The sequence below is a fragment of the Siphateles boraxobius genome, unplaced genomic scaffold, assembly GCF_051911475.1.
Source record: "Siphateles boraxobius isolate OS27281-9 unplaced genomic scaffold, OSU_SipBor_1 199, whole genome shotgun sequence".
Lineage (NCBI taxonomy): Eukaryota > Metazoa > Chordata > Actinopteri > Cypriniformes > Leuciscidae > Siphateles > Siphateles boraxobius.
Genome location: NW_027508809.1, coordinates 107301 through 121781, shown reverse-complemented (window position 1 = coordinate 121781; position 14481 = coordinate 107301). Strand labels below are relative to the sequence as shown.

General features: G+C 41.2%; 1 protein-coding gene across 3 annotated transcripts in view; it reads right to left on the bottom strand.

The window, feature by feature from the left end:
- cdh19 (cadherin 19, type 2) overlaps positions 1–14481 on the bottom strand; it is a 103726-nt gene that overhangs the window by 74016 nt on the left and 15229 nt on the right. For all 3 annotated transcript variants that reach the window (XM_077235576.1, XM_077235577.1, XM_077235578.1), the window contains exons 2-3: positions 3231–3568; positions 2097–2391 (exon numbers count right to left, since the gene is read on the bottom strand). In XM_077235576.1, the coding sequence (XP_077091691.1) occupies positions 2097–2391; positions 3231–3437 (502 nt within the window). In that variant the 5' untranslated portion in view covers positions 3438–3568. The remainder of the gene's footprint in view (positions 1–2096; positions 2392–3230; positions 3569–14481) is intronic.

The window sequence follows — 14481 nt, the reverse complement described above, 5'->3', positions numbered from 1 at the left end:
CCTTACAAAAACCTAAAAAACGTATAATGCCTTCAGTCAATATAAAGGAGTTATTATGGTTCTCACTTCAGAATACTTATCCAAATAATTAGTAGTTCCGTCTGAAGGATTTGGTAATACTTAGTCATTACTATCCAATACTTTTCTAAAACCTCAAGCTTACAATCATTTCAGTCATTACTAGTGAGTTTTCATGCTTTTCACATGATCCAAAAAATGTGTAACTCCTTTACATGGATACAGTGACTCTTGAGTCATTAGTAGTGGGTTACTATGATATTTACTTATTTAATCATACATTAATTATGCATTATTCATGTTAATTTTTAACCTGTATATAATAGTTCTTAGTAGTCGTCTGGGAGGTAAGAAAGATATTACTTATTGATTAGCTAATAGTGAACTACCTGTTATTAGAGTGCTATTACTTACTAATTTGTTAATCAGAGTTTCTTGTTAGTTAATAGTAGTTACTGGAGTTTTATATATTACTTATAATAATAATAATTTATAATATAGCTGCAAGAAGCGGCAACAGATGCCATAATGGGTGGGAGTGGCAGACCAACTGCAGTAAGGAGCAATTAAAGACATTTTAAGAGAATTTGGTAAAATGGCTGAAAAATCATATAGACAGTAACTTTTAAGATGTTTTAATGGTTTATCACTTTCGACAAATAGGTGGCGTAGTTATGAAATCGATGTGATGTGGTCAGAGTGAGGTGACAATGACAATGACGTGAAGCTCTGGCTGGACGTGGCTGACGTGAAGCTCTGGCTGGACGTGGCTGACGTGAAGCTCTGGCTGGACGTGGCTGACGTGAAGCTCTGGCTGGACGTGGCTGACGTGAAGCTCTGGCGGGACGTGGCTGACGTGAAGCTCTGGCGGGACGTGGCTGACGTGAAGCTCTGGCGGGACGTGGCTGACATGAAGCTCTGGCGGGACGTGGCTGACGTGAAGCTCTGGCGGGACGTGGCTGACGTGAAGCTCTGGCGGGACGGTCTCTGGCGGGGCGGTCTCTGGCTCGGCAGAAGTGATGGGTCGCTGGAGTGGCGCCAGCGGACAAGTCTTTGAGGAGGCCTTTCTCCTCCTCCGGGCCACCGGACTCGGGATCACCGGACTTGAGACCACCGGACTCGGGACCACCGGAACTGGGACCAGAGTTGAAGGCCTGGCATACCGTGGGAGGAAGCTCTCCAGACATCGGGAGAGTGCCTCTCTCCAGTCCAGACCGGAGATATTGGGAAGCTCCCTCGGGTTGACCTCCTTAGCCCCCAGCCGGTAACACAGCTTAATTGCCTCGTCTCCGAGGGAGCAGGAAGCAGCAAGAGGAATAACCCCCCACGTGAATTGGAACAGATCGGGGCTATCCAGGGCCAAGGCCGCGATCTGACCCGTGAATTCCTGGCTCATGCTGGGGAGATCAGGCGAGATCCGTGATGCTGGATTCATTTTTGGTCGGTTGTTCTGTTACAGCCAGTCAGGAACGAGACGGAGAGCGAATCCAATCGCAAGCACATTTAATAAACAAATACACACAGGTAATCCAGGGAACTCAAAACAGGATAGAAGTAACATTAAACAACAACCGACAGCCAACAACTGAAACACAGGGGTTTAAATACACAGACAAACAAGCTAAACAAGATAACAAGGGGGCGTGGTTAATAAGAAACACCTGGGGAGACTAATAAACATGGACGAGGAACACCTGTGGACACTGAGCAACAACAACAAAAGACAAGACACATGGCAGGGTCACATGACAAACAAGGAATCACGTGATATACAAGACACAGCAAAACCCACACGTAACAGGTTTAGAAAAGCCTTTCTAGGGACCTGAGATGCAAATTAGCTGTTTGCTATACTCTCTATGTGCAATACATATTTTCCAGTTTTGACTGGGATCATGTTTTTTTGTACTGTCCCTATACAAATAAACTTATAAAAAAATTAAAAAATAAAGTGTCACCTCAAACTGTGTATGAACATAAACTTTTTTTTTAACACTGATAAGTTAATTTATTAACTTAGACCATGCATAATCTTTTTATTTTTATTTATTTGTCATGAACATATGAAACACACGTACCTGTGGGACACATCTCTGGGATGCTGGATATGTACGGCTCATTGATAAATTCTGGAGCATTGTCATTGATGTCCTGGACTTTAATGATAAACTCAGATTCAGGTTCAACAGGCTGTTTGGATCTGCGGTTGATGGCCTGGGCTTGCAGGATGTAGAAGGACTTCAGCTCGCGATCCAGACTCTGTAATGAGTGAAGGTCACCTGTGTACTCATCAATGATGAATATCTCACCAGCTCCTTCACCTGATAGGATGTACTTGATAGTAAAGTCGCCTGTGTCGTAGTCTGATTTCAGCTGAAGGAAAATAAACAGGATGTAAAAGATATTTTGCAAGACATATCAACTATATATCAACATCTAATTATAATTGAGAAGTGCCAGGACTGTCACTCGTGCCCCTTAAAAAAAGACAGCCTTGACACTTCACATTTACTACACCCTAGGGAAGTAAACAAAATAGTAGTTAATACAGGACAAGTAAAAGACTGAAACTGAGGGCTTAAATACATGAGGGCAAATAAAGGAGCTGGTGATTTAACACGACACACCCGAACAGAATACTCAAATCAATCAGAAACCATGGAAACCAACAGGCAGGGGACGAAGAAGACAGAACTAATTAACAGACTAACAGCAAACAGAAAAGGAAAGCTAAATCAAGCAATACAAAGCGTGAAAACAGACTCAGACTCTGACACCAGCTGAGCTGAGTAAGTAATATATTGCTATTGGAGACTAAAATGGGAATATGCTGAAATGACCGTTAATACGGTAAAATGTTGGTTTGGTTTACTATTTAAAAGTACATGTAATTGGGTATGACATTGCTTACAATTTTATTGAAATAATTAACAAAATTTCCTGAACTCACACTTTAATAATAATAATAATATTATACTTTAATAATATTTAATAATATTTTTTTCCAATATTTTATATTGCAACTTAATATCATAATGTTAGGTTTTAGGGGTTATCATTATTATATGTGTTGGTAAATAAAATGGCTGTCACTGTAAGACTGTCACAGAATTTATCCATGAGCTCCCTATCCTTGTATTTAAGCTATCTGACCTTTTCCCACATTTCTTCCGTTTAGAGGTGTCAGAGCCCTTTGTGAACTCCAGTAATACCTGACCAATCTTCATTGGTGTTGGATCTTCTTCTTCAACAAATATTTGGCTCCATATCCAGCCACGTCTCACTCTCTGATGGGACCCACGAGAGGCTTTACTCAAACGGATCTCTTGCTGTTTTCTTGAGATAATAAGGTCACCTCCAAGCCAGCCAGGCATGATGAAGATCATGAGGAGCACATGAAGAACAGAACAGTTGTCCATTGTTCAGAAGTTCTTTGAATCAGTGTTTCATTGAGTGTTAGGGCTGGATATCAGGGTGATAATGCCAACGGGGGAGACAGACTCAAACAGGATATGAGGCAAAACTCCATTAGAAGGAAATGATGACTTTTCTGTTATTGAGAAAGAGGAAAGAGATTATTAGAATGATTTATAGGGTTCAGGCTACGATGAACAGAGTTCTTCAATAGACTGAGGTGTTGGAGTCTAGCTGGAGCACAAATAATCCATTACAGTGAAACTACTGAGTAATCATCAGGCTAGGTGTAATCTGCAAGGGTTTTTCAACAACCACCATTGCATGTACTTAATCATGTTTTAAATGTTTTAAAATATGCAACCAAAATGTTAAATAAACAGAAATGCAAGCGGCAGATTAATTATTTATTATTAATTATTATATATATAATTATTAATTAAATTTTATTTCAGCCATTTTACTAACTTAAGCTAGTCTTGGTCACTGAAGTATTTGTAGATAATATTTAGATCATGGTTCTGTGTCTTTTGTACCATTGTATTATGTGTATTATATTTTATTTTGTGTCTTCTGTTCCTGTGTTTCTCCTCGTTAGTCTTGATTGTTCCCAGCTGTGATTAGATATTCTTTTCAGCCCTTGTGTTTCCTGTATTCATTGTTCTGTGTTGTTATATAATTGCTGTCAGCACAGTTTTGTCTCCTTGATTGTGTGATGTATGTATTTTTGTTATTATTTTATTAAAGATGACACATTATGCCCCTTTACACAAGATGTAATATAAATCTATGGTTACCCAAGAATGTGTCTGTGAAATATCAGCTCAAAAGTACCCCAGATCATTTATTATAGCTTGTCAAATTTGCCCCTTTTTGGGTGTCCCTTTAAATGCAAATGAGCTGCTGCTCCGTCTCTGTTCAGAAGAGGCTAACAATAAAGCTTCAGATACTCCAGCAATAACAAAACATGTGAATCTCACTCATCCAGAATCCCAGAATAACCAGTAGCGAGTGCAGCCTTACGGAGAGACTCAGGAAGAGTTTCTGAATGTTAGTGGAGACATTTATGTAGTTGTTGTGGAGTCACATTGATCATCTCATCATCATGTTGAATTTCTACACAAGTGTCCACAGTTCCTGAGGTGTTTATAAGACAGCGGTGACATGTTCTGGTCAATAGTGTTCAGTGCTGGTCTGTGCTCAACGACAGAACAGTTTCAGGCTTTGTTGGATCTTCTGCGTTGCCTTAGAACTGGTCACTATTGTCGCTCGAGAAACCGAATGTCGGCTGGTGTGTGTAAACGTGCAGATTAAGGGCCGGTAATATTATAATAAGATCCTCTTCCTATGACAGAAGAAGAGAAATCTGATTGGCTTAGTTTTTGACATGCTTGCAGAGAAAGGCTTATCAATAAAAGTTACTGGGTTTCACTTTTCACATTTTCTGGGTTGGTAGAAGCACCGGGGACCAGACTATAGCACTTAAACACGGAAAAAGTCAGATTTTCATGATATGTCCCCTTTAAACATTACATAGCATTTGGATCCCAACAAGCGATGGGTAGTCCGATTCATTTCCACAAATGTCTGTTATAGATGTAACCCCCGTTCCCCGAAGGAGGCGACAGAGACGTTACGTCAGAACTGAACTGACGAATTGGTGTCTCGTCTGAGAGCCCAATAACCTTTGAGTGTAATTAGCCGCGTTTCCATTACCCTTCAAATTGCGCAAACTGAAATTGCGAATTGAAAATACGCAATTTCATCGCAAACGCATTTAAACGCAATTTATTGCAATTTTTTTTTACACTCACATGAGGTGGTTTTTCAGGCAATTCGAAAAAGAAATATTTCACAAAATTGCAATGGAAACAGTTTTTGCGAGATCCTGAACGGTGACGAGCGCGTCGGAGCTGTGGTGCTACACTCGGGAACGAACGACATCAGGCTGCGGAAGACGGAGGTTCTGAAGAAGGACTACAGAAGCCTGATCGAGACGGTTCGCAGCACATCGCCTGAAGCAACGATCATCGTGTCTGGACCGCTTCCCACGTACCGACTAGGACAAGAAAGGTTCAGTAGATTATTTGCTCTAAATGAATGGTTAATGTCATGGTGTAATGAACAGAAACTGCTCTTTGTAAATAATTGGAATCTGTTCTGGGAGCGACCTAGGCTCTACCGTGCTGATGGCCTGCACCCCAGCAGAATCGGAGCGGCTGTTCTGTCGGACAACATCTCCAAGACGTTACACACCATATGACTAGTAAGTCAAAGTCCAAATCACAGTCTTTGCTGTCCCAACTTAATTGATATAAGTAGTGTAGAACATTATATAGAAACTGTGTCTATTCCTCGCTGAGTGAGGCCAAACAATAAATCTAGTGTAGGATCTAGCAAAAATCTTATTGTAATTAAACCAGAAAATCTAAATATCAGTGAACAAAAACAATTTCTAAAGCTAGGTCTTCTAAACATTAGATCGCTCACACCTAAGGCGGTTATTGTAAATGAAATGGTCACAGATAATAGTTTCGATGTACTTTGCCTTACTGAAACCTGGCTTAAACCAAATGATTATTTCGGTCTAAATGAGTCTACTCCACCAGAATACTGTTATAAGTATGAGCCCCGTCTGATCGGTCGTGGTGGCGGTGTTGCAACAATCTATAGAGATATTCTTAATGTTACTCAGAAAACAGGTCACAGGTTTAATTCGTTTGAAGTACTTGTGATAAATGTTACGCTCTTAGATGTAAGAAACAAATCCATATTATCTCTAGCCTTGGCTACCCTATATAGACCTCCAGGGCCCTATGCTGACTTCCTAAAAGAGTTTGCATACTTTCTCTCAGATCTATTGGTCAATGTCGATAAAGCAATAATTGTTGGAGACTTTAACATACACGTAGATAATACAAATGATGCATTAGGGGCTGCGTTTACAGATTTATTAAACTCCTTTGGGGTCACGCAAAACGTCAGTGGTCCCACTCATCTTCTAAATCATACACTAGATTTAATCATATCATATGGAACCAATCCAACTGATATAAATATTATACCGCAAAGTGACGATCTCACTGATCATTACATGGTATCTTGCGTAATACGTACTGCTGAAATTTGTCATGTTGCGCCACGTTATCGACCAGGCAGAACAATCCTTCCAACCACTATAGATAGATTCTCAAATAGCTTACCTGATCTATCTCAGCTGCGCAGTGCACCCAAACAAACAGATGAACTAGAGGAAATGACTAGCAGTTTGAGCACCATGTTCTCTAGTACACTAGATATTGTTGCACCAATTAGATTAAAAAAGGTTAGAGAGAAAACTAAAGCACCATGGTACAACAGTGCTACGCATGCAATCAAGAGAGAAACTCGTAACTTAGAGCGTAAATGGAAACAAACTAATTTAGAGGTCTTTAGAATCGCGTGGAAAGACAGTATGTCACGTTATAAAAAGGCTCTAAAAGCACCCAGGGCTGAGCATCTCCGCAAACTAATAGAAAATAACCAAAATAATCCAAGGTTTTTATTCAACACCGTGGCTAGACTAACAAATAAACAAACATCACCAGAGCAAAATATTCCGTTACAATATAGTAGTAATGATTTTATGAATTACTTCAATGAGAAAATAGAAAGCATCCGAAACACAATTGTAAATATACAATCCTCTATGATGTCTTATGATTCAGCCTCAATTATGGCCCCTCTGGAACAACTACACCGCTTTACAAATATAGGACAGGAAGAGCTAAATAAACTTATCATGGCATCTAAACCAACAACATGTTTATTAGATCCAATACCCACTAAACTACTGAAAGAAGTGTTACCTGTAGTGGAAGAGCCTCTTCTTAATATTATTAACTCATCTTTATTTTTAGGTCATGTTCCAAAAATATTCAAGCTGGCAGTAATACAACCTCTCATTAAGAAACCACAATTAGATCCAAATAACTTAGCAAATTACAGACCCATCTCAAATCTTCCATTTATGTCTAAAATACTAGAAAAAGTTGTGTCCGCTCAATTGTGCTCTTTCTTGCAAGAAAATGATATCTATGAAAAATTCCAGTCGGGATTCAGACCGCATCATAGCACAGAAACTGCGCTAGTTAAAATTACAAATGATTTACTTTTAGCTTCTGACCAAGGCTGTATCTCAATACTAGTTCTACTCGATCTTAGCGCTGCGTTCGACACTATAGATCATAAAATACTCTTGGATCGACTACAAATCTACAATGGTGTTCAGGGACAGGCATTAAGCTGGTTTAGATCGTACTTATCAGACCGTTACCATTTTGTCTGTTTAAATGGGGAAAAATCAAAGATAACGTCAGTAGACTATGGAGTGCCGCAAGGATCGGTGTTAGGCCCTCTGCTATTCTCAATATACATGCTGCCACTTGGTAACATTATAAGAAAACATGGAATTAATTTCCACTGTTATGCTGATGACACTCAATTATATATCTCATCACGACCAGATGAAAACACTAACTTATCTAAATTGACAGAGTGTCTAAATGATATAAAATGCTGGATGACGTGTAATTTCCTGCTATTAAATTCAGATAAAACGGAGGTACTACTTATTGGTCCAAAAAACTACCCACAAAATCCCTTACAATACAACTTTAATTTAGAAGGATGTCCTGTTATTTTATCCACTACAGTAAAAGACCTGGGTGTTATACTAGACCGCAACTTGACTTTCGAAAATCATATTTCATATATTACAAGAACAGCCTTTTTCCACCTTAGAAACATTGCTAAGCTACGTAACATGCTATCTGTTTCTGATGCAGAAAAGTTAGTTCATGCATTCATGACCTCGAGACTAGATTACTGTAATGCTTTATTAGCTGGTTGTCCTGCATCCTCAATAAACAAGCTACAGTTAGTGCAAAATGCAGCCGCTAGAGTTCTTACTAGATCAAGAAAATATGATCATATAACACCTATTTTATCATCTCTACACTGGTTACCTATTAAGTTACGTATCAATTACAAAGTATTCCTACTGACCTATAAAGCCCTAAATGGTTTAGCTCCTGTGTATTTAACAGACCTTCTATCGCCATACAATCCATCGCGCTCTTTAAGATCACTAAATTCGAGGCTTCTGGTCATTCCTAGGATATCTAAGTCCACTAAAGGAGGAAGGGCGTTCTCGCATTTAGCTCCTAAACTCTGGAATAGCCTTCCTGATATTGTTCGAGACTCAGATTCGCTGTCCCAGTTTAAAACTAGATTAAAGACGCATCTCTTTAACCAAGCATTCACTTAATGCTTAACCTTTAAAACTACTGCTGAATCAGTTCGAATGCATTAACATTATGAACATCAGCTATGCTAATTATTTCCCATCTGCCTTTCTGCTGTTATCTCGGGACGCTAGTCCCGAGGTAAATAGTGTTCGTCAGCTCCAGTTTGTATCCAGCCTCTCACGGAGACTTCAGATGCCCCAACGCCTGTGAAGAGACGACTCGACGCCTGTGAAGAGACGACTCAAAGCCGGCGATATGTTATGCCATAAATTACTACTTGATTAACTAACTGTATTTTTCTATGTACATTTCCGAAATGCACTTTCTGTAAAGCTGCTTTGAGACAATGTGTATTGTGAAAAGCGCTATACAAATAAATTTGAATTGAATTGAATTTACAGGATACCTGACGTACATAGGCGCCGATACCGTGGGTGCTCCGGGGCTCGAGCACCCACGTAAAATACCGAGCACCCACGTGTGTCAGACTGCCAGTAGGCTACATTCATTTAAAATTAATCATTGCAGTCGGTGCTATCTGAAGCGTCTGTCACACTGTGATTGGTTATGTCGCTGTCAGTCGCCTGCTCCATCACCAATCACAGCATTTCTCGGATGAAAACGCCTCTGATCGCAGTTACGTGTCAGTTAAACTTTTGATCTCCAATCCTGTCTGTATTTGTGAGAAGTGGTGCTGTCCTGAGCTATGGTCCTGAGTTGAAAGATAGCCTACTTTATGGCTTTATTATCAAGTAAATAGGTGTGTGCGGTCGTGTCGGCGGCTGTCCATTTCCTAACAGGGGTCGCACACCGGACGAGAATCGCAGCCCGTCGCGCAGTGCCATGTCTTTTACAATTCAAACACATTATTCTCTATGAGTGTAACTTACACACACCGGCGGCGCCCAGCTACGGCTTTAGGACCTTGTTCAAAATCCTGCCGTGCCACAGAGCGCGATTTACAAAGTTTTATATTAAATTTACATTTATTTGTCTCAAATCGTCGTTAATGTATACTGACTTCAACCTGTGCTGCAATATACATTTAGTTTTACATTCATTTACAGAAATCAGCTGCCGAATGAAAATTGCTGATGTGATCGGATTTTCAGGTGATATTCTCAATTCATTCAGTTAACGGACGCTCTGAGGTAACGTTAAAGTGTTCAGACAGCAGACTTTGCAACGGTTGTATTTAATTGTAACAGGGCCGTGCACAGGGGGGTGGCCCGGTGGCTAGAGCCACTGCCCCTCTGCCCTCATCGACCTAGGTGCCCCTCTTCCCCACCCCCACCGCTCCGCTCAAAGCATTCCGCTGATTCTGCTAATCCGCTCCAGGTTTTCCCGCTCGCTCCGCAGCATCACTCACAGTATATTTGTCTGCGCGGCACTCTCTTGAAACTGATGACCCTTTCACACAGGCAGTTTAGTTCGGAACAGGGCACGGTTCACATGAAAAATCGCTAATGTGAACGCTGTCATGTGGACTCGGGTGCGCACTGGGGTACCGAACCCGAGACTGCCTGGAGGAGGTGGTCTGAGTTCGGTTGCTCCCGAACTGTGCTGCGGTTCGCGTGCATGTGAAAGCAACACGGACTCGGGTGCGCACTTGTTCAGGAAGTTAGATCAAATAAAACACACGTAAGGGATGAAGATTTACCTTGGATACGAGCAAGAGTGAGTCTGCAGTGTATTCGCGCATAGTGCGCGCAATCAGGGCAACAAATTAATGGAAATCCACTGTCTCCTCAAAAGAGTCCATTTGCAAACAGCGGGAAGACAGTAAACCTGTGCTGTTTACTTAGCTATGCATAATAGCACCAAATTAATAAAAAACACAATATATTGACCGCGTCGTGTTTTCTATCATGCGCCGTGCACGTTTGCAATGACGTAAGATGCACGCAAACGCACCAGAGTTTGATAGAATCAAGTTGAGTGTGAAACCAACAATCGCGCTCGGCCTCGGACCGCAGCAAACGAGGCCAGTGTAAAAGCATCACGAAAGCTGTCGCATTAACAGGTAGGCTATGCAAGACAGAGGTTGAATCTGCGAAATTATTCTTTTTTTTTGTATTTATGTCAGTAATGTTTTGCTCTTGGTCTTCTACTAGTGCTAACAACTTGTACAACATATCTACGTTCTTAGAATTAGCTGCTTGTCTAATCGAATTATTGTACTCTGATCAGATCTAATACCAATAACTAAATTTTCTGTTGTTGGCACACTCTGTAGACAAAGTGGTATGAATAACACCCCTGGTTAGAGTATTCTCCTGATAAAGTCTAAAATGTATTTGAGTGTGTGCTGTCTTCTCTTTTAATTGTATATTTTGTAATAACTGAATAATTTGTGTTAACAAGCAACCACCCCCTTAGTGCCCCTTTTTTTTGGTTCAGGCCACGGCCCCTCAAAATGTCTGTGCACGGCCCTGAATTTTACAGTACAATCATAACATAGTACAGACATTATCTTAATTCCATAATGTCCTTAAACATAACATTACAATATTGCTGGCCATACACTGACAAAGTGCGCGTCCGGTGTGCGTTAGGCTACCTCGGGTTGTCATAGACGCGGCGCTGCGCTTCTCGTTCGGTTTTGAAATGCAAACATTTTTTGACTAGGCCTAACGTTACTTTTTTTTTTTTTAAAGGGCGTGCGCCCATGAGCACCCACGGAGGAGAACATAAATCGGCGCCTATGCTGACGTAGGTGTTTGGTATGTTTAGACAGAATACGAGACAGAGTTCTTTATTAAATTCATTAAAGAAAAAAGAATTACAGGAATACTGGATTCTAAACCTCAAAGAAATGCCATAATCAAGACCTTGAAGCAGATCTGAGGGAGAAACACCCTGAAACTCCTCATATGTGCGGCTCACACTATAAGGGTCTTTCCTTACCTTTCCTTTCCTTGCTAGGATAACACACATACGTCGACTTCCATTAATAATAATGGCCAGTGCAGCGGCTGGGATATACGTAAACCTACCAACACCCATCGGCAGGATTTTTGGAATGACTTATCGGGAGAGGAAAAAATTACGTTTTAGTCGCATAACATCGGTTAATGGAAACGCCGTCATTTCGCAATAGTTTTTTGTCGACATTTAGAAAAAATCGCGAAAGTTTTGCGCAAATCTGTAATGGAAATGCGCCTATTGGGGTAAAATACTTGCATCACGCCCTCACCCCGTGCAAGGAGGAAGCAACACAACTATCACCCCAAAGGAGCACGGCATAACGTTGAACGTGACTCAGAGTCCTGCACGGGTCCATTTTTGGAGACCCGCCCCCGCCCGTACCCGCAAAGTTCAGCACCAGATCCGACCCGTCACCCGTGATAATATCAAAATTAAATCCGCACCCGCCCAGACCCGTTAATATTTGGCCCGTTACCCGACCCGTGCCCGTGATAAATCACACACGCTGAAATCATTCCAATTAAAGTGCTTTATTTTTTATCTCGCACCTCTCTTAACATCACAATAGCCTCATGAATGAGCTAATGAAACAGGCTAAAGTGCGCTTTGTTTTGCGCCATTCAAGTAGCCTACATCGGCACCTAAATAGGCTATGGAACCTGATAACGCAAATAGACCTATTAATGGGGGGGAAAAAAGAACAAGAAAAAATAAAACCTATAGAGCCTGTCGCTCACAAACAATAGCCTATAGGCCTATGCCTATGCATTTACTTTCCCTTAAGGTTACTGTGCAGGAAAAGGATATCGTCCACAGTCCCAGGTTTAAGTTGCGTTCTCCGTTCTTGAATTACAAATCCAGCTGTGGAAAAGTCTCTCTCACTCGCAGCGCTCGATGCTGGGATGGAGAGAACATTCCGCGCAATCATTGCCAGGTTGGGAAATGTTTTCGCATGCTCCTTCCACCACAACAAAACATCGAAAGGATCCCCCTTGGGTGGCTTGAACTCGATGTATGCAGAGACCTCATCCTCGGGCAGCACAGTGTCATCGCTGGAGTCCTCTACGTCTGACAAACAATCAACTGTTGAAACCAAACGAACTCTCTTCGCAGCTGGGCCCGCCGAGATGCTGCGGCCTGGTAGCAGATCTTCGCGTTTCTCCTTGAGTTCTATTTAAAATAAATAGACAAATGGATGTATATATTTCACTAAATTATTAATTTGCCCATTGACAATAATTGTTAATTAATAAAGACAAGTAGCGGTAACACTTTATATTACGACCCGCAAACAACTGCGTAAGTAAACCTAAATTACGGTGTACGTTTCTGTAATTATAGTGTACCTCCATGTAGGTATAAGGGAACGATATGTTAAGTTTTGGATAATAAAGAAAATAAGCTGCTACCTATATATATACATATATATATATATACACACACTCGTTTAATTTACAACCCACAGATGTCAAAATTACCCTGTAACTACATTGCACAAGAACATATTTTGCCACAAATGTGTTGATAACTTTTATATACAACAATCGTACAATTTTTGCCTGGAATATATTAACAGAATAGGTACCTGTTAGTTTTAAAATAATTACATTATATATAATTTGCTTGTATATGTGGTTGTACCCCTTTATTACCCAAAACTTAACATATTGTTCCCTTATACCTACAAGGAAGTACACTATAATTACAGAAACGTACACCGTAATTTAGGTTTACTTACGCAGTTGTTTGTGGGTCGTAATATAAAGTGTTACCCAAGTAGCATATATTAGTTTGTGATTGAATAGCTTACCTTTCACAAGACGCCGTGCTTCGCTATGAACTCCCATAATTTCACCATGGTCTGCCAGCAGCTTCAGGCTTTTCAACTTTGGATGCAAGAACATCGCCAGCTTGTGCAAGAGATGCAGCTCAAATTTCTCAGTTAAAATCTTGAGGCATTTTTCTTTAAGCGATGACAATGTCAGACTGTCGGTAGAAGACGGCTGAAGGTGACGTTTGAGGTGCTCCAACAACACAGCTGTCAAGTGAATGGTCGGAGTTTTGGATGCTTCCAGGGCTTTGGTGGCTTCTTTGAATCGTGCCAAAAAATTCACAATGTCATGCAAAGTCTCCTTGCTCATGCAGTTTAAACGGTGTTCTTCATCACGTTCCTCCAGAAGAGCACGGATGGCCTCGTACTGGCTGCTAATGGAGTCCAGCATCGTGTGAAGCGAGTTCCATCGCGTCTCCACGGATGCTTTCAGTGTTTTTTGCAGGCGATTCTGGAGATGTGACTGCTTAAAGTAAGTCACAAGCGACTTAGCGGACTCAATGACACCAGATACCTCTTCGCCGAACAAATCGTCCCCAGCAGGTTTCCCAAGTGTGGTATGCAATACTGTTTTCAGGATATGTGCTGCGCAACTCAATCTAGTGGCTGTGCGGAGGGCCGCAACAATGTTTGCACCTCTGTCAGTTACGTACACTAGTTTTGGAAAGAACTCATCCAGTCCAAATTTGCGGAGTGCTTGGACGATGGCTGGCCTGAGGTTGTCCGCTGTTTTACGTAAATTGCTGTCCCATTCAGCTGTGCAGAGCACTCGCTCCTGCAGTTCCCAATTGCTTTTAATGTAATGTATTGTCACACAGAGATATCCAATTTTTCGGAAATCATCCGTCCACAAATCCAGCGTCACAGCCCCGTTGCCCTCGGTTAATTGTTCCCTCAGCTCCGGAATTATGCCTTGTCTTTTATCCTCGGCATACTTAGTAATCCTACGGGAGACAGTAGTTGGATCAGGCAGAAGCTGACGCGCGTCCACAAGGCCAGCTC